This window comes from Lycorma delicatula, chromosome 1 (assembly GCF_047948215.1).
Source record: "Lycorma delicatula isolate Av1 chromosome 1, ASM4794821v1, whole genome shotgun sequence".
Taxonomy (NCBI): domain Eukaryota; kingdom Metazoa; phylum Arthropoda; class Insecta; order Hemiptera; family Fulgoridae; genus Lycorma; species Lycorma delicatula.
In genome coordinates this window covers 226,128,612-226,150,437 of record NC_134455.1, presented here as the reverse complement: position 1 = coordinate 226,150,437, position 21,826 = coordinate 226,128,612, and the positions used below count along the sequence as shown (strand labels likewise).

Sequence of the window (21,826 nt, the reverse complement as noted above, 5' to 3'; positions counted from 1 at the left end):
TGTGGGCAAACTCCTGGGCTGTTTCTATCAGATTTTCCTTTAACAATTAGCATTAAATGTAGATAATAAAATATACAGACCTCCTTGAAAATGAAATAAACCAAATCCTCAAAAACATGTTAACATTCTATTAGGATTCTTCACTGCCCAAAATGGCCAAAAAAAATTGGAAAAAAGAAAATGTTAACCAGAGGTTGGAAAATACACAGTTGACAAATGAACCAGCAGGAATGGAGAATGACTCCATTTTTCTGAAAAACAAAAAATCCCAAAATAATGATCACATCATTTTAAAAGAAGATGAAGAAGACATGGAGATCTTCCTGTGAGAAACTTGGCAAGTTCCTAATTGATCATGTTGATATTTTCAAACCAAATATTATAAAAATTATAAATGGGAAAGTCGAGGGTCTCATTGTTGAGTTGAAAGGGGAACTGTCAGAAACATTTAAAAATCAAACAGGAGTAAGAGAAGGAGGATTATTGCCTATTTTGTTTAGTGCAGTATTAGAAAAGGTAATTAGGGAATGGTGAAATCAGTGCAGAGTAAAGAAAATGGAAAAATAAAATTATTCAAAAGAAAAGGCCTCTTGATAGATTGCTTGAAATTTGTAGATGATCTTTCATTACTAGCAAGACGATTTAAAAATAGCCAAAAAACAGATCAACACATTGAAGGAAATGACCAAAAAATGGTACTACAAATATCTTTAGAAAAAAACAGACATATTAAAAAATGCAAATATAAAAAATACAGCCCAGTGTGCTAGGCAAAGAAAGCAATAGGATCAAGATACTCAAAAGCATGAGCTGTTATACACGACTGAATGTACAGTTTTAGACTGAATAAATAAACAAACTTAAAAATTGTAGAAAATCAGAAGATGGTTGGAAACTACAAAAAAATGAACTTTACTAGAAAGTAGACAAATTATTGGATACGATCAGGAAATGCAGACTTACCTTCTTTGGAGGCTTGATGAGAATGGAAAAAACAGACTAACCAAGGAAACAACCAAAATTTAATTACTAAGTGCTTCAAACAGGTCAAAGGAGATCTAAAAGAAGCAAAGATAGAACATATGAAATCACAGACAGAAACGTAAAATGTACAGACAAAAACTTGAAACATTATTTCAGAAGAAAATAACAAGAACAGAATCAACCCAGCAAAGGTTAGAAAAACTCTCATTCAAAATAAAAGTATTGGGAACCAAAGAAAGTAGATGCCAATAAGTGAAACTATTTATTGTGGTCTTACAGAGACAGTGATGAATAAAGAAAAATAAATAAATGAAAATAATGTAAATAATATAATGAGGGAAGGTATTAATGATCCATATTTTTAATAATAAAAATAGAAAAAACTAATAACAAAAATTAATAATGTACTCTCAAAATGTTAGTTGACTGCAAAGAAAAGAAAAACTGATTGGATTGTGATAAGGAGGAGGCATATCTAAATATGAGAGAAAAATGGAGGATGATATTAACACTCCATCACAGGCATAGCAGTGTATATTTAAAAACATGCTACAATTAATTTGATTTAGTTGGGGATAAGTGAAATATGTTGCATTTTATCTTTTATTTACTGAATTGGTGGTTTTTTTTTATATATTGTGGAGTTGTCTAATGTTTTAAAGTTCATTACTTTTTCTAACCTCTAGTAATTACGCTAGTGGCAGGTTATAATCGCATTGTATTATGATTTGTTGATTTTCCTGCTTTTTGAACTTGCTTTTATTTTCTTGAATCTGTTGTTTTATCTGTATATTGTTTAATATGCTCTTTTAATTATAATAATTTAATTGAAGTTTAATTGATTATTAAATTGAATTTTTGACTGTACCGCAGTCAGAATATGATCTGCCATGATAACATAGCGTCTCTTGAAAACTGAAGTAAATCAGCTCATTACCTCAATTTGTGTTTATTGGTTTGGCTGTCATCATGTAAGAATGGTCAAACCAGTTTAACATAACTTGTGAATGACCTGCTAAACCATGATTGAAATCTTAGCTGCTTCTTAGAATATTTACAAGGGTACCGAACCACCTATTGACAAAAATACTGTTTTGTCATTTATCTCTCAGGATGTAATTAAATAAAAAATAAAAATTAGAAGAAAAATTATACCTCTGAAATTTGCTATATTTTTTGTAGGAAATGTGAAATTTGAAGAGAGGTTGTTCAAAGAAAATCTTAATGTAATGGTAAAAAATTTGAATGTTACTGAGGATGAAAAAACATTTTACAGTCAAAAATGCTGCATTATCTTCCAAGAGTAAATGTGTCAAAAAATATTTTAATAAAGTTCCATCTTCCATCCCTCTCACCTTTTTTATGAAAAACAAGCAATTCTGCCCTTTTTTTGTCTTTATGTAATTTTTTTTAATTGTATTTCTTTTTCCTAAAAGAAGAGTGCTTAATGAATTACTGAAACATAGAGCAAAAATTTTTTACTGATAAACATGAAAGTAAATGGAATTTTAACATTAACAATAAAGATATTTTTAAATTTCTAATGGGAGCTCTGTCTTTCTCTGGGAAAAGTAGTCTTATTTGCTCATTGATTGGCATGACAAAACATAGCAACAGTTTTGGAATGGTAACAAATAATAAAGGACTCACTCCTAAGTTGTATGGAAATTGCCCTCCCAAAGAACTTGTCAAAAATAATTAGCAACAACTTCTTTAGAGGGATTACAGTAGCAGTGGTGTTAATAGTACAAAAAGGTTAGTTAAAAATCATTATTTTTTTTAAAGCAGAATTTTTTAATTCTCTTAATTAAATGTTTAAGATGGCATTTCCTTCTTTTTGTGAATTTTAATGTGTGTAAATTTCTTATTACAATTCCTTTTGTGCTACACCAGAGGGGGTTAAACCTTGCCTTCTTAGAGCTTAAGTATAACTTTGATGACTTCAAGGGTGACCTTGATGTTAAAAATAAACCAGTATTGGTTTAAAAATAAACCAAGAAGTCAAGCCAGAATTGATCTTACTTCATAAGTTTCTAAATAAACCAGAATTTCATTTCCTAAGTGCCTGAGTAATTAAAAAATAGTTGTCCCTAAGTGCCCAGATAATGTTGGTCTCTGAGTTAATCAAAAATGTTTTTCTCTTAAAGCGATTCAGGAATAAATAGTAAGTGGTTAATCCAGATGTCTGAAATGTTAGTACTTAATAATTCTACACAATGTGGAATTGATTTGTCAGTGTATGTTCATGAAAAACAGTTTGGTGAGAAAAAAATATAAAAAAAACTTTTTTTGAAATATATTTTTTTAAATTTTGACTGAGAGTTTCTTTCCAAGTAGTAGGTTTGAAAGGGATTATGAAGAACTCGGGTAATTCAGCTAAAATTAAATAAACTATATAACTGATAAGTGTTTTTATTTTTAATAGTGTAACTATGTGAAACTGATATTGAATGATATCTATTAATAAATTTATATTAATTGGTTGATCTCACTTAAGCTCCCATTTTTTAGAATTATCATTGATGGACTGTTCATTATATACATATCACCTGAAAATCAAGTGGAATTCAACACATGTGATACATAAATTCTTTCAGAATGTAATACAAGGCATGTTTGTTAAATAAGGTCTGTATTGAAATATAAAAAACAACATTCATGTTTTCCCCACAGAAAACAAAATACGTTTGGTTTTCCTGGTTGAGGTACTGTTGATCCTTAATTGTTTCTATTTGGTGAGCCAGTTGAACTATGTACAAAGGTTAGATTTTTAGGGTTGTGGTTTGACCATAACTGATGTGGTAACACGTTTAAAGCAGCTGAAGTTAAAATGTCTAAAAGTGCTAGACATGCTGAGAGTTCTACTCATTGGAAAGCTAAAGCTTACTCATGTTGCGCTTCTACTGAGCTTTGGTCCGTTCCTGCTTGGACTACAGACTACAGCAGCTGGCTTATTCTTCCGCATGAGTCACTGCTCTTAGAATGCTTGATGTAGCCCATCATTCATTTGCCCAACTTGTTACAGGTGCACTATGTGCTGCATGGTAAGCCTACGAGTAGACTGTGTTGAGTCATCAACAGTCATGGATGACTCCTGACTGTTATCATTCCATTATCAGCCTTGTCAGCAGCCCCCATAAATGGGATGAACATTATCATCCCCTTATCAGCCTTATCTTGTAAATTATTGCTGTAGTCTTTGTCGATATAAAAAAAAGTACACAAACATGTTATCTTACGAGAAAAATGTTGTAAATGCGTAAACCCTGATGCTATAGTTTATGCAGATGGCTCTAAACACAATAATTCTGTTGGTTGTGGTTTGCAGTAGAACATACTTGTACATGTTTGGTCTTCCCAGCATCATCAGTGTTTTTTTGTCGCTGAGCGGTATGCTATTAGTAAGGCCTTAAATGTAATAAGCCCAACATTTCGACACATACTTCTTTGTTCAGATTCCACAAGTACCTTACAGGCGATGTGCTTTAGACACCTTGTTGTCTGATATGTAGTCTATTATCTCTGAACCGATTCAACGTAACTCAGCTGAAAGTTGTTGCTGGATCTCCAACCATATTGGAATTGCAGGCAATGAGTATGCTGATAGTGTAGCAAAAGATGCTTGTTTGCAGCCTTCTTTCACTAATTACATTGTTTTGGACAATGTAATTTGTTTGTTTGCTTGAAGAGTATGATGATGAGTGCCAAAGTGAATGGAATGCTACCATCAACAATAAACTTCGCCCAGTTAAGAACATTGTAGCCCACTGGGTTGGTCTAGGGGTGAACTCGTCATCGCAAATCAACTGATTTTGAGGTTGAGTTCTAAGGTTTAAATCCTAGTAAAGGCACTTACTTTTATGCAGATTTGAATACTAAATTGTTGATACTGGTGTTCTTTGTGGTGGGGTTTCAATTAACCATACATCTCAGGAATGGTCGACCTGAGATTGTACAAGACTACACTTCATTTATATTCATAGATATCATCCGCTGAAGTAATACTTGTGGTGGTTCTGGAGGCTAAACAGAAAAGAAGAGATAGTTAAGAACACTGTCACCGTGGAGCCCTTCATACAGGAATAACTGTTTAGAGGAGGTTATTATTTGTCAACTCACTCATGATTATCTCTACACAGACAAAACATTCTTTTGTGTTCGCTGTGACTGCTAACTAACTGTACAACACATTCTTGTGAACTGTAACTGTTAGGCGGCTTTGTGTTGGAAATTTAAATTAGGGGCTAACACCCAAAATATTTTAGTGAACAGATTGATGATGTTATCAATTGTCATGCTATTTCTTACGGCTGTATATGTGTATCCCGATGTATGATTTTTATTATAATGTGTTTTGTATATTTTTGACATACAAAACCATAAACATTATGGAAAACACATTTTCAAAATTGAAATGTATGCCAGATGGTAATTTTGTTGTTTTAAATCAGATTTTTAATATTGTATTTCACTGTTGTTTTATTTCACCTTTAGCATACAGGCTCTTTACACTCTATGCTGTAATATTAGAGCAATATTTTTCATTATGATTTTGCATGTTTTAATTATTGATTTAATTTTTTTATATGACTGTTATTTAATTTTTAAGTTTGGCGTTGTTATGATTGTTTCTCTAGTAATATGTGTCCAGGTACTGATAATGACACTTTGTCGTGTACCCAGGAGAAAAAAAAGAAAAAAATTGTATTACTAGTTGATTGTTATAAACAAACTAGAAGCATAAACTTTACATACTAGAAAGGGCATTTTTTAGGTTCTCAGTAAGTTGCAGTGTGGCTAACATTAGAGCTTGAAGCACAAATTAAAAAACTGACATTTGTCCCATACAGAATGTTTAAAAATAGGAACAGGGTAGAAGGGATTTTCTGAATTAACAATTTTTTAAGATCAGGTAAGTTTTTTTTAATGGGGAAATCTATTGTTAAAATATATACTTAGTTTTTAGTAGGAATTAACAAAGGAATCACTATTAGAAGAGAAGCAACAAAAAATTGTAGTTGTGTTTAGGCTTCTGAAAATAATAATATTTGCTTATTCTACTTCTATTTTTTCCATGTTTAAGTTTTATTTATAATTATATTACTGCATCCTTTGCATTGTCATTTTTATTAGATTCATAAAGATGAAGTTGATTTGTGGCTAAACAATGAACATTGTGTAATTGTTTGTATATACTCTGTATACATGTTATGCTTTGTAATATTATGTTATGTTTCCAGGGAAAACAAAAAGTAATATGGGATGGACACCTCTCCATTTGGCATCTTATTTTGGTCATAAAAGTGTTGTTTTAAGACTTTTAGAATGTGGGGCCGATATAGATGCTGTGAATGATGCAGGTGATACACCATTACATAAAGCAGCCTTCATAGGAAGAGAGGTGATTTAGAAATTAGAACTCTCTTCATGTAGTAACATTATTTTGCAAATTTAATTAAAGTTGATTTAGTATTTTATATACAAAGCCATTACTTTCTTTATAAAATGAATAACCAAAAATTAAATTTACATTTTACTGATATTTTCTGTAGATCTTTTCAGTCGTGGTTTTGGTGTTCTCAGTGAAATTAATTCTGGTAATTTATTCTGCAGCAGTCTTTGTAATTATTAATAGTAATTAGGCAGATATGGTAGCAAACAATTTTATTGCATTTTAGCTGTCTCATTTAATATAGATGTCGATGTGTTTTGTATTTTCCATACAACTAGCAGTTGAAGCTAGTAGATGTCCAAAAAGTGTTGATATTCTTGTACTTATTTACAAGGATTGCGCCATGAAGAAGACTGAACTTTCTGCAAAACTGTGCTATATTTTACAATTTTATTTCGATAAAGGCGCAAATGCTGCACAGGCTTGTGAAGAAATTTGTACTGTGTGTGGGCTAGATATATTTTCAAAAGCAACAGCCAAAAGATGGTTCAGTTGGTTTCGTTCTGGAAATTTTGATGTTCAAGGTGCTCCTTGCAGTGGGCAACTAATCATAGAAAAATTGATTGATATTTTGACAAAAATTAAGGAAGACCGGCATGTAAGTAGTCATGACATCACCAATGACGTAAAAATCCATCAGCAAACAGTATTAAACCATTTCAAGAAAGCTAGCTACAAAAAGAAACTCAACGTTTGGGTGCCACATGATCTGACTCAGAAAGATTTACTCGATCGAATTTCTATCTGCAAATATCTACAGAAATATAACAAAATCGAGCCATTTCTGAGGCAGTTGATCATGAGTGATGAAAATTGGATAACCTATGACGACAGTGTGTGAAACAGATCGTGGTCAAAACAAGAAGAAGCTCCACAATCTGTGGCAAAGCCTACACTGACACCCAGGAAGATTATACTGTCTGTTTGGTGGGATTGGAAGAGCACGAGCTGCTGCTGCTAGGCAGAATAATATACTCAGACCTGTACTGTCAACAATTAGTGTGATAGCATCTAGCAATTCAAAAGAAATGGCCTGAACTGGTCAGCAGAAAGGGTATCATATACCAGACTGACAACACTAGACTGCATACATCTTTAATGACCCATTAGAAATTGAGAGAACTTGATTGGTAGGTTTTAATGCATCCACCTTATAACCTGGATCAGCACTGTCAGACTATCGTTTGTTTCAGTCTCTGTAGAACTCCCTGAATGGTGTTAGATTAATTTCAAAAGAGGCCTGTGAAAACCTTGTGTCACAATTTTTTGACCAGCAACCACAGAAGTTCAACAGCACAGCAGCGATGGGATTATGGTGTTGCCAGAAAAATGGCAGAAAGTCATAAAAAAAAAATTGTGCATAGTATTTATTTCCATATTTTATTCTGTATTTTTTCCAATAACAATAATTGTATTCTTAATTTTGGCTTCCAAAGGCTCACTTTTTTTTGGACAACCTGATATATCATTATCGAAATGTAATATTTTATTTATTAAACCATTCGGTTTGAGTACCCCTATATTTTCAGTCATTTTCAGATTTATATATAATTATTTTAATCTATCTTTCCAATCTATTGATTTTGAATGCTCTACATTCTATCCGTTTGAAATGACTGATTTTTTTTTCTATATCTCTAAAACACATTTCTCACCAGTAGTTCTTATTAAGCCCATCTCTTGCCCTCTTTCCTTTCCTGAATCAATATTCTATTTCTGTAGTCCTTTGCTTTAAATTTTTGCACGGACTTTCAGAATTTTTGCAAGATTCTTTGCTGAATACAAATTAAAGTAATTATTTTATAATTTTGAAACTTTACTGCATCATACTTTTCAAGGATTATGAGGTATGTTCAATATTTAACGAGACAAATTGTTTAGAGAAAAAACAATATACTCAATGTAATGAAACTTACACTATATTTCAACATAGTCTCTAGCAACATTTTGACACTTGTCCCACTGTTCTGTGAGCTTTCTGATTTCCGCAGCATAGAAGTCTATACCTTGCTGTTTAAACCATTCGTGTTACCTTTTTTAACCACTTCATTGTCACTGAACTTCTTAATGCATAAAAAGTCCTTGTTTGCTCCAAACAGATGAAAATCATACGGGGCAAGGTCTGGGTTGTAAGAAGGATATGACAACACCTCCTAACCCAACTTCTTGAGTGTTTGTCCTGTTCTCTGAGCGATGTGGGGAGGGGTGCCTGTTGTCATGCAAGAGAATCATACCTTTTGAGAGTGTGCCCTGACGTTTTTGCCTTATCGTGGGTCTCACTTTCTGTTGGAGCATGTTAGAATAGTACTCACTGTTCATGGTATGTTGTTCTACATAGTCACTACAAATTGGGCCTTGTGAGTCCCAAAAGACCATCAACATCACTTAACCAACTGACTCGTGAGTTTGAAATTTTTTTTGGTGGGCAAATCTGGATGTTTCCTTAAGACTTTGCCATTTGGATTTGAACTCAAAATGGTGTATCCACATTTCTTATGTAGAAAGTCCATTACCTTCTACTTCAAACCATTCTCTGAGCTTACAACAAATGAAAATCCATGTGTCTTTTTGGGTTGAGTCAACCGTCTTGGAACCCACTTGAACACATTTTTGTGATAATTCAGCAAGTCATGATTGATTGAATTATGACTAATTCAATCATAATATTGCACAAACTAGCAATTTGGGAAGTTTTGACTCGCTTGTTTTTGCGAATAAGATCATTTAAGTGATTTTGCAGCGCAGTAGCTGAAACTTCAACTGGTCTTCCAGAGTAATGGAGATCAGTCACACTTGTTCTGACTGAATTAAACTCTTCCACTCACATATTATTGTGGTTTAAACACTTCTCACCATACAGATTCATTTGCATTGTTGCCTTCCGTTCAATACTTGAACTAAACCTGAAGTACATGATTGCTATTATGTCAGCTTTTAGCAATTCATGTTCCCTTTTTTTATTACATTTCTGAATTCCTCTTCTGCAGTTTATTGTCAGTATATTTGATTAAGTCTCTTTTCTTTTACATTACTTGGCTTATCCCACACTTTGATCTTTCTGTTCTATCATATCTAAATAGTTCTATCATACTATTTGATCTTTATATCCATTCATCATAGTATATCTATTCCTTATTATATCTTACAACAATCTTTACCATCTTGTTTGATAGTCTTCTCTATCTGTTCTATGCTGTTTCTTTGTCTAGAATGATTCCTGTATCACTTTTTTTTGTTTCAGAATGGTATCTTTTTCCCCATTTCCCTTACTTACTTGCTTGCAAAAGTGTTTTTACAAGTGCCTTTACTTACTTTTGTCTTTTTTTTATCTCTTCCCAACTTTCTTCTCATGGCTGTTTGACACAGTTTCTTTTGTTAGTTCTCCTCAGGTTTCCAAATGGGTTAGCAGTTTTACCTCCTGAACATTTCACAGAGGAAGACCGTGTAGTGATGTTGAAACTAGTAGAATAATCAGGGTTGTAGTATTCTAATCCTTCCATCTGTAGATCACTTGTTCTAATACATGGAACAGACAATGTTTGCAGCTACTCTTAACATAGAGATAAGCTGCTAGTTTGAATTCTTCCCTAACATGAGAAAAACATGCTTCTGTAAAGTACTTCTTTAAATTACCTCCTGACCTTCACCTTGTCTGCCTTGGGAGGCCTACCATTAGTTAGGGTACTGTTGTCACAGCTCTCAGGATTAGTGGTGCATACAAGGATTTGTGTCTTGAAGCACAGATTACAAGGTAAAATTGGTGGTTGTATGTTTGTTTATGAGAAAAATTTAAAAAATGGATCTAACAATTGATGTCTAATAATATCTGAGAAAGTTGTAAAACCCAAAAACTTGGAAACAGAAAAGTTTGTTATAAATATTTTGTGTTATATTTCTATAAAAAAAATACAACTTTCATAACAAATTTCTTTGTAATTAAAAAAAAAATTATGTAAATAAAAATCAGCTGAAAACAAATAAAAATTTAAAACAAATTTGACTTTATTTACAACATAAGAGAATTTTGCCACATTCTGTTTTATTTACAACAAAATATGACAGGTAAATGCTATTATTTTTTAACTAAACCAAAAATATGGAAATTTATTATTGGAGTTGCCAGTGGCACTGTTGTTTAAAGTCACCTGTCTCTAAATATTTCAGAAACCAATTTAGTTTGTAGTTATTTCTATAATATGTTTGGCCATTTTAATGGTTTTTCTATTTAGTGTGTTTGTAAATTTTATACAGATCAAGTGTATTATTTGATCATGGCTTTAATGTAATATATGTAATTTTAATGCTTATTGTTTTCATGTTTAGGTTGATGTCTTGTTTATACCTTCTGTTTTTATGAGGTGATTAACAGAGGTTGATTCTGTTGCGTGAAACACTTCTGTGTGTTTTTTTCTATATATGTGGTTACTCTCCACAATTTTTGCCCATTTGTCCTATGTAGTATCTAGTACTGTTTGGACTTGTCAGGTTTTGCTGATTAGAGATTAGCCATAAACACAGCAACTAATAACCATACAAAATTATCAATATTTTCAAAAGTTACTGTGTTACTTTCAGTTTTTAATTACAGTGACTACAGTTCAATTCTTTTTAATATTTATCAAGTGTTAACACATTTTATCATGCTGATTATCAAATAAATTAACTTAATAATTTTTACTGAAAGTTACTTGTTTATTTGATAACTTGCATAGAACTTTGTATTAGTCTAATGAATGTTTTTTTTTTTTTCACAGGATTTAGTTTTAATGCTTTTGGAAAGAAATGCTGATGTTAATGTTCGTAATGGAGAAGGAAGAACACCAAGAGAAGTATGCAAAAATGGGGAAGATGCGGGTAAATTGTTGTGGGCTGCAGAGAGGACAGATATGCGCCGAAGAGAAGAAATGTTACTGTCAGCTGCTCGTGAGGGACAGCTGGATATACTAAGAAATTTAGTGAGTTTTTTGTGTTTTTCAGCGAGTAATCTTTAGATTTTATTTCATAAATACTTCTATATTTTGTCATACATCCACGGGGACCTTCATTATACATGTTTGTTCGTTTTCAGGGAAAGAGTTATTGAAATAAATTGGAAAACAAGAAAATTATCAAAAACATTTACCAAAACATCTTATTAAAATGTAATATAGATGGCCATTTTGATTATTAAGCAACAAAATTATCATCAGTTAATATTGAAGGGATATTGTTTATAAAAAGTTAGTGAATTAAAGAAATAAATGAAAAATAAAAAAAATAAATGATTAATAAAAATTAAGTAAATAAATAAACAAATAAAAATGCTTGCAAAACACTACAAATTAACACTTTAAATCCTATACCCGAGTGTAGCCAGTGTAGACTAACGTGGATGGATGACCAAACCCGATTTTAGCCCATCTCCTACATTTAATTCTATTACAACCAGCATGCAGGCTATTCTCGTGAATAGGATACATATAATGATTCTTTAATTCATTTTGAATGGTTCTGAGTAACTTACCGTGATCTGTTAGATATTTTGGAAACTACTTAATTTTATTACACATGTGTTTCTTGCTGGTGAAAAGCTAGGTTATGGCCATCTTTTTCGTGGCATAACAGCTGCCACAGATGAGACAAACACCATTTTATGTCTTTTATATGTATATTTTTTTATCAAATCTGAAACTAATAATTATGCTAAATATTTAACAGATAAACTGAAAAGAAATAATAAATTTTAACCAAATAGTGTTTGGAGGAAATGGGAGACTGTCAAATTACATGAAATGTACTCATTTTTTCTATAATTTTTCATTTGTGTGCCATAAAAAACTTAACTTAACTGGTCCACTTATAAATTCATAAATACACTGTTTGCATCATCTCTTATGTCTAGAGACTGTTTTTTTTGCAACTTTATCAAACTTTCATGTAAATGATAATAAAACATATGTTTTAAAAAATTAACCTGATCCATGACCCAATGCATAAAATAAGGCCACTGCTAAACAATTTGAAAGTTAATGAGGGCATTTGTGATTTTAGGGGCCGAATATGGTTTCTAAAACTGCATACGTTATTTGGCTTGAAGTGTATACAGACGAAAGCATTAAAAGTAATACTATAATCACTATCTTATAGAGGCTGTTGAATGATTATTTAGGTAAAGGCCACCACACTGTTTTAATGGATAGGTTTTATTATTCTTCCCAACTATTTGATTTCTTGTGACAGAATAAAACAAAAACAGTTGGGACATGTATGCCAAATTGGAAAGAACTGCCAAAGGAAAATGTAATAAAAAAGAAACTAAAAAAAAAATCAGAAATTATAGGTATGGGACGAAACCATCTACTACATTCAAAATGGAGAGATACACGAGATGTGGTTGTGTTATCAACACTACATAAAATTATGATTAGTGTCTTTCAGGTAAGAGCTAAATAAGAGCTAAAGGAGGTATGGTTGTAAAAAGAAAACGTGATGCAATACTTGACTACAATTTGAATAAAACTAGTGCAGATAAAAACAATCAGATTATAGCCTATTATCCATTCAAATGCAAACATATGAAGTAGTGGAAAAATTTATCCACCCCTTCATGATGGGTGTAGCCAGTAGTTTTATTTTATACAGTGAATCACGCTCTGAAAATTAAAAAAAGGTCATTTGGATGATTTTATTATTGCAATTGGCATTGCATTTGGTGAAAAAAGTGGAGTTTCTCTAAGTAAGCCACACCACCTGCAGTTTAATTATACAGGCTAACAGATCGTCACTTTCCTGCAAAAATTCCAGCCACTGAAAAAAGCCAATCTACAAGATCCTGCAAAGTTCGTTCTGAAAAATCAAAAGCCGTTACTGGTAAAGTCTGTAAAAATAAAACTACTTGGTGATCTCCTGATTGTGGGACGTGGGAAATGATTTTTTTTTTTACTTATAAAATAAGTGTGTATCCTTTGCTTGTAATTATAATATTTTAAAACGTTATTGTAAGAACAAATATATAAATGTTACAATTTTATTTTTTAGATAGTCTTTTCATCAAATTTAAGCCATTGTAATTTTTTTTATTGATAACTTTTTCGTAACTTTGTAAATACAATAAAATTGTTTTATTTGTGTTATTAAACTACAGATTGTGATGATACAAAGCATGTAAGATTTTTTTAATTTATGCTTATAATTAAGATAGTAATAATTTTTTCAAAATACTCCTAAAATGCCGATAATTGTGGTACTGGATATTACATAATGGCTTACCATTCAAAAATTTAAGTACTTCTAACATATTTATAGAATAAAAGAGAGTCCAATCAAAAAAGGAAAATAACTTAAAAATATCTAATCCATTGAAACTTTCCAACTCACAATGACCTATAATGCATGCCCCTTATATAAGATAAAACTGTATTGTAAAAAAGATAGGAGATAACCATTGTTCTGTTGTAATCCAAAGTTCTTACAGAAAATTTTTTAATAAACTTAAAATTCTTAAAGGTTGATAGATATTGGCACCTATAAAGCTATTGAGTGATTATTGTTTTTGAGAAATCTGGGGTGAAAACCAACAAATTGGAGTAAAAAAATGAATTTATGTTTGGTGTACAATAACATTGTTAACTGGGTAATACAAATAAAAGTTTTAAACAGAATTAGTAGATAATTTAATTCTGAACAGAATGGTGTAAGATAAGTTGAATAAAACAAAGAAAAGTTAGAAATATTCACATTTTATTTGGAAACAGTACACTCGACTAAAGTACATTATTTGTACAAGTATGTAATGAATTGTCAGCAATGAGCCTGCCATTTGAAGTCAATCATGTTCAAACTAAAATTCACAAAAAACCTTTGCTAACAACAGCACAATTCATGGTATCCAGTATACTTAATGTTCCTTACAGAATGATTTAAACACTAATACAGTATTGCACATTGTTGATCAGCTGTTATTTTATTGCCAACTTTGAAATAATAATTTTTCAAATTGTATTTGTCATTAATAAAAAAATTATTAGTAATTTTAATTTTAAAATTGTGTAATTTCCATTTTTTCTTTAAATTTTTCAACAGCAGTTTTTCGTATTAAATGTGTAAAAACAAAATCAGTACTTTTCTGAAATATTAATGTACTGTTTGTAAATAAAATTTGAATTATTTAACTTTTCCTTGTTTTATTCAGTTATATTTTTTCTCAGCACCACCATTTTTCTCAGAATTAAATTCTCTACAAGTTTTGTTAAACATTTTTATGTGTTTATTGCCCATGTAACAACAAAGTTATTGTAGGTCAAACATAAAAATAGAGTTTTTTACCCAAAATTGTTGGTTTTCAACCCAGATTTCTGAAAGACTACTGCAGATAGAGTTCTGGATTGTATTCGATTTTTCAGGTCAAAAACCATTGGTTTATCACCAATTCTGCTCCTGGATTAATGTCTTAAAACTTTCAGTATGACCTCATTTCACTGGGTTAACTGAAATCCGAGCAAAATCTTTCACTAGTCATAACTCGCAAACAAAGCATTTTAGGACATATGTTTATATGAACTTTCTTTGTTCGCTCTGTATATTCAAAATTTTTGTCATTGTCTTTATAAATCAATTTATGAAACTCGCTCTTTCGATTGGTTTAATTTTATTTAGAATTTCTGAGGACAGAGACCAGTTTCCCAAACATACCTGCAATATTCCTGAAATAAGGTTGGTCTGCTGCATTTGCTAATTTCTGTATCAATTTCTTTCTGTATGTTTTCAATGGTTTACCTAGTAAAATGATTGAACTTAGCTGTATTTTTAATAAAGTACATTTTTCTGTGATAACCCTCCAGACCAAGCAGCCCTACGTTTGTTCTGTAAACCATCATATTAAAAGCTGATATCTTATTTGCATTGAAATGAAAAAATATTCTTTGTGATGTTATTGATATGCATGTATTTTATAGTAAGCTAATTGTAAGTTTTGTGAGGAAGTATAATTTTGGGAAGACCAGAACATAAATAATTAACCTGCATTTTTCCTCAGAACTTAGCAAATTGCTACTGTTACTAATGATCTGTTTAATTTCTTGAATGAAACCAAGGACTGTTTCAGTCATTTAATTAACTTCCATTTCTTCATTTTGTGAACCCTTTTATTACTTGCATAATCAGTTATATTTAAAAGCCTGACATAACTTTCATTGATTATTAAATAAATAAAAACGTTTTCATAACTTCATTAACAACTTCATTTTTATTTCCTTGCTACAACTAATTAGTTTAGGACACAGATATTAATTGTATCCAGTTAAGATTTGATAAACCTTATTTTAGACTTTTTTGTTTATTAGAATGTTTAATGATGATTTGTCATTGTCATAAGTTCTCTGAAGTTTTTCTTAATGTTATCTAAGCCAAATTTGAAAGTGTAGGTAGCAAATCTATCTTGTCACTAGTGAATGGTAAAGTGAATAAATTGTTAACTAATTTTTGATTGTGATTAAAACTAATTTCAATGTTAGGTTTACTTAAATTTTTAAATCTTAAGGCCATTTTCTTCATTTTAATTTTACTGCCTTTTTTAATATCATTTTCTCTTATTTATGCCACATAACTTCTTGATTGAAAAAACATTTCATTACAGATAGAGTGAAATTCAACAGATTTGATGTAATAAAAAGTGCATATATTTTTTGTAAGCATTCATAATTAAAAATTGGTTCACAATGTATCTGCATGCATACTACATGAAAACCTTGAATAAATGTAAGTAAAATATGTTTTGTCAAAAATCTCCCACTCAGAAAAAAAGCTTATTTCAAGTTTCATATTCATTGTATAGTTATTTGTTGTTGAACATACTTTTGTTTCAAGCTAGTATACTTGTTGTTTTTTACCTTACTTTTTTTAGTTTTTTTGCTTCAGAGTGTAATTTTTAAGGGCAAATTTCATCTGATAGAAAGATGTTGTGAAGGATCACAATCACATCCCAACCCCTAGAGGAAGACACCCGCCTTGTGATGCTTCCATTCGCCACACCCCCCCTCCTGTTCATAGCCCTGATGAGCTTTAATGGGAGTTGTCTTTCGCCCTCTAACTTTTACATCTCATACTAATAAGCCAGGCCTCATTGGGATGTCACTGATGTAAATGCCTTGGTAGACATTTACATCAGTGTTTTGTAAACTCAGCTTTTGCCTTTGCTGCAGGCCTCTTCCGGATGTCTTGAATGTCCTACATCGTTGCCCTCTGAACTAGCTAACTGAGTTCGCAGAAGCACGAACCCCATGCCTAGTTCTAAATTTTGTAGAGCTAATTCGTGTGTAAATGTCTCATAAATTCGAGGCAAATGAATCCTACCATACCACCAAAAATGTTGTTCACAACAACAAAATTTATTCCTAGTTCCCTTAATGAACTCAACTTCAGTTCATTCCCCTGACTTGGTGATCACATTGGCAATGATTTTTTGGAATAGGAGACTCATCACACATACTTTTAGCAGTAAACTCTCCAATAGAACAGTCTTGAGTAGTGTGTTTTTGTTCATCAGCCAGCCATTAGTAAGCTTTTTCTTTCTTCATTTATATGCTTTAAATTGATTAGTTGGCTGTTCTTCTAACTAATACTAATTAAAATGAAACAGATTTTCAGTTTCTTGTTCTTTTCAACTGTTTCCATTATTTTTTAAATTTTTATTTAATCTGATTACTAAGAAAGGATTAGTATTTCAGAAGATAATTTTGTATTTTAATCCTTAAATGATGAAGAAGTTAGTACTGGGAAACCTCCAATACCTCTTGCAGTATTATTATGATTTTTATATTCAGTTAAGTTTACTTTAAATTGTGATGTTAATTATTATTGTTGAAAATTTAATTTTGTTGGTACTCCCAAGTACTAGTATAATTGATCCTGAAACTTAGTATTAGTTTTTGTTTTGTTAAAAAGTGGTGTGACCTTAACAATTCAACAATTTTCCTTCATACAGTAAACTTAAATGATTAACTCACATTATTTTAAGTAAAATAGACCTCATTTTATTTACCCTTCAGTTATAATTTAACCACACATACTAGCTGACATTATGGTGAATTCACCGTAACAGCAGCCCACTGTATTCATATGAATGGCATCGTCTCTTCTGGCATGAGTCTTTGTAGCTTGGGTTTCTCTAGGTCTCATCCCATCTATGATAGTAGTACATAATATGTAGTATCATTCTCACCACAATATCTATGTAATGGTGAAGCTCTTTTTCCGAATTGGTGGAGTTAGGCCTCAAACTCGCCATACCTAGTGAACAACTTGGTCACCTTACCAAATTTCTGTAACACCCATCCATCTATATGTGGGATGATTGTCCTCATTCAGCTGCTTGTGCGGGATGCCTCCCACTCTGCTTGCCATTCTTCTAATAAGGAACTTCTAGCCTCAGTCCTATGCATGCCATTAAAAAGCCTCCATAACATTTTTGCATTTAATTTAACCGGTGGTATGCCTGCAATAACCTCCATTGCACTCCTCCATACAGTTTTATAAGAGGAAGTTTTATTCTGATGGCCACTCTTCTTTGTAGTACAGCTACTTGGTTCACATTTTTCTTTTTTTCAAAAGCCATTGCCCATGCTGGCACTGCATAAAAAATTATGGATGTTACCACTGTCAATAGTAGTCTTCTTCTGGATGATCTCGTGCCCCTATGGTTGCTCATTAATCTGTTCAGTTTGCTGATCGCCCCTTCAGCACATTTGGTAACTGAATTAAGATGTGCATTAAACAACCTGTTATGCTGCAGGTGTATGCCCAGGTATTTTACGCTTCTGAATGTGGGAACAAGTGTGTTGCCAATGCGAACTCTGATAGTTGTAAATCTTCTTCTCCTGATGAATTCAACAGTTGAAGACGCCCAACCAGCTCCTAATTTTTTCAACACCACTGCTTCTTTTACTTCCTGCTCGGTATATCCAGCAACCAAAAGAGCCAAATCATCAGCGTAGGCTATTAGGTCCAAATCACCTTCATGTCACAATTTCAATACACTGTCAAATGGTTCCACAGAAGTGGTCCAAGGACCGATCCCTGCGGAACCCCCACAATAATGTCTGTCCCGACATCATCGTCTTCTGTGAAGAAGACGACGATGTCAGGATAGACATTTTATAGGTCTTTCTCTCATGAAGATAGTCATTTACTATGCACTTCAGGTAGCCACTGTTCTTCTCAGTAAGTGCATCTATTATGACTGGCCAGGGCAAGCTTCCAAGTGTTCTTGATGTCCAGGAACACTCCCCCCACAAAGCCAAACTGTTTAAGGGACAGCCCACCACCTGTCTCAACTTCATCCCATAATCTGCCCACCAAGGAGCCTTTTAAATAGCTTTCCCAGGGTGTTCAACAAGCTAATAGGCCTACAGGCTTTCCAATCAGGCCAAGCCTGCCCCTGTTTATGTATTAGAACAATCCTGGTTTCCTTCCAGCAACTTGGGAATTGTGCTACCTTCATAACCTGGTTGAACGTGTCCAGTATAATCCATGGGTGTCATCTCACCAATGTCTTTACAATTGCCCCTGGAACCTGATCCGGTCCCAGACTTTTATCAGGATGTAACTTAATGATGATGTTGAGTTCGTCAATCGGGTTTGTAAATCTAGCAGTCTGCTCTGCATGCACCTTACGCCATTCAGATTCCAACTGGAAAAAGCTCTGAAGCTACACGTTGTGCTTCCTCACTAGAAAGAGGTGCAGCAGGCTGCCCAAACTTGTCCATGACTGTTTTGTAAGCACCTCCCTAAGGATCCTCATCCAATTTGACAATCAGCTGTTCCCAGGCATTAGCTTTAGCAGCCTTAATCACATCTGTAAGAAACTTCCGTCTGGATCTGTATTCTGCCTGTAGGTGATCATCTATATTGCTCTGACAGAACCTCTTCCTCCATCCAGTGAATGTAGAATCAGCACCTCGGTTATACACAACAAGACTGACTGTCGCTAGTATATTTACCATGATATAGCCTCGTGCAGTTGACAGTCTGCCTTCCAGTCAATAACTTTCTGCATTAAAAGTGCCTAACAAGACATTGGGCTTTCTAACACTTCTTATATAGTCCTCAAGATCATCAATGTACTCTAAATCCATCCAGTCCGGAATTAGGCAAAATAAATCCTGCAAGAGCACATTATCTGTCAGCTCAGTTGCAACGAATCTGTTTCTTCTTATCACACAAATTTACACATACTGGTTACATACATTCAATATTGTCACCATCAGCATGACGGTCTACCTCCCACTGATGTGGAGTCACCCTCCGCATGTTTGGCTCAATTATAGCAAGAAAGTCAACCTCCTCATCTAGCACCAGTTTCCAGAAAAGATCATGTGCCGTGGTGTTGTGGTTAGCATTCACTAGCATGACTTTCATTGTCCGAATTTCTTACTGGCTCCACTGTCCATCTGATGGCCTAAGTTTCCGCATCTTGTATACCTAGAGGGGCGCAGTGCATTCCCTCTTCTTATGACCAAGGCCACTACAGTTGTAGCACCTGTTCGTTCTGTCCGGCCCATTACATTGAGAGGCGGTATGTCCCTTCTCCCAGCACCTGAAACAATGTGTATCAGGTCAAATCTGTGCTCAGTAGAAGACCCACCCAACTCTTATTCTAGCTTGAATCAATTTCATCACCGCTCTGTAGCTAGTTATAATAAACCCATTTTGGGTCACACCAAATGTAGTTCTAATTGAGATCTTATACTCTTTATTCCCTCGATCACCTGTGTAACAGCATCTCTGACTTCAGTCTCTGTAGTTTCTCCATCCAGGTTCTATAAATGAACGACAGTTTTGTGGCTTCCCCGTGTTTTCAAGTTGATTTGGAGGTCAGCGGCTAGATCACGTAACACTGTCTTCAAACCTTTTGCCTTACCGTGTCTCTTCACTCTGATACAAAGCTCATCATTGGTGCCTTTACGAAGAGAAAGCACCTCTCCTGCCTCTTCCCTGGTCACACACTGTTTGATGGTTCTAAGAAGGTCCGTGTATGTTCTCCTGGTCAACTTTAAAACCAGGTGCTGCTGACCGCTATTGCTGGTATGTCAATATGGTCTCCTGTGTCGCGTCACCAGCAGTTCTTGTAGCAACCTGTGGGACAACCATTCTGATCTTATTGGTCATGCCTCACATCACATACACCAATATTCTTCTAATGATCACGTCCAACTTGCCCTCCGGCAATACAAATGCAGGTGATGCAGACATCTCCAAAATTTTCCTAACTGACAACAGTATAGTGCGAGAAGTGCAGTCCTCTCCCAACATGGTATCAAAGAAAATCTTATATTTTCCCTGTAAGATATTAGCTTCACTTCTTCCGAAGAAGGCAAACACTTATTTGACAATATCACGCGGTTTGATTTAAGTAGCTGATGTTTCTTTAGCAATAGATTCCTGCCGTCTCAAGGTTTTTTGAACAGACATATATCACCCTCCGCTTTTGCAATGTTTGGTATCTGCAATATATATTCATTGATGTCGATTGGCTATCTTTTAGTTTTTGCATTTACCAACTTAAAATCAGTTAGTTGAAAGAACATCCAGTATGTTAAATCGATGTGTCCCAGTTTGTGTGGCCTGCGTGATTAAGTTCAGTGGTGGCAACATTTCTGTAAGTTCTTGCATTCCTTTTATTATCTTCTGAAGCCCCATCTCATAGGCGAGGATATAATTTTTTATTTTCCATAATCCCATATTTTTTAATTTTAGCCCATAATCCGATATTCAACTCGTGCACTATTACACGTCCACAATAATTTACACCATCTGTTTCAATCATCCAAACTGTAGAAAACTCTGAAAAAACCTGTCTAAAAGCAAAAATCGCAGAGCAATTCTGCAGCACATCTACACACTGTGAAGTCTCCTATTTGACTCAGATTTGACCTTGGGAAACAGATAAGTCATATAGTGTCAAGTCAGACAAATAAGGTGGATGGTCTAACACTGGGATGCTATACTTGGCTAGAAAGGTCTTGATAGATAGTGCAATGTGAACCAGTGCATTGTCCTGATGAAGAACCCATGACTTGTTCTTCCACAAATCAGGTCGTTTTTTTTCTTATTTTTTCACAGAGTTGAGCAAGAACCTGAAGGTAGTAATGTTGATTAATAATTTGACCTTCAGGAACCCAGTGAAGATACACAATCTCATGAATATAAAAAAAAACAATCATCACCGCTTTGAATTTTGATTTGCTCATTTGAGCTTTTCTGAGCTCTTTTGAGCTCTCTGTGAAGTTGGGACCTGCCAGTGCATGGATTGATGCCTAGTTTCTGGAATCATAATTAAATAACCAAGATTTATCGTATGTTACACTCTTTCCAAGACGTTTGGTCATTTTCAATGGCATTCAAAGTGTCAGAACA

The 21,826-nt window shown here is 33.4% G+C and overlaps 1 protein-coding gene across 1 annotated transcript in view; it reads left to right on the top strand.

Moving 5' to 3' along the window:
• The window catches only part of LOC142329289 (oxysterol-binding protein-related protein 2), a 224,049-nt gene that overhangs the window by 9,380 nt on the left and 192,843 nt on the right, over nucleotides 1–21,826 (top strand). The window contains exons 2-3 of the mRNA XM_075373766.1: nucleotides 6,225–6,385; nucleotides 11,191–11,391. Coding sequence (XP_075229881.1) covers nucleotides 6,225–6,385; nucleotides 11,191–11,391 — 362 coding nt within the window. The remainder of the gene's footprint in view (nucleotides 1–6,224; nucleotides 6,386–11,190; nucleotides 11,392–21,826) is intronic.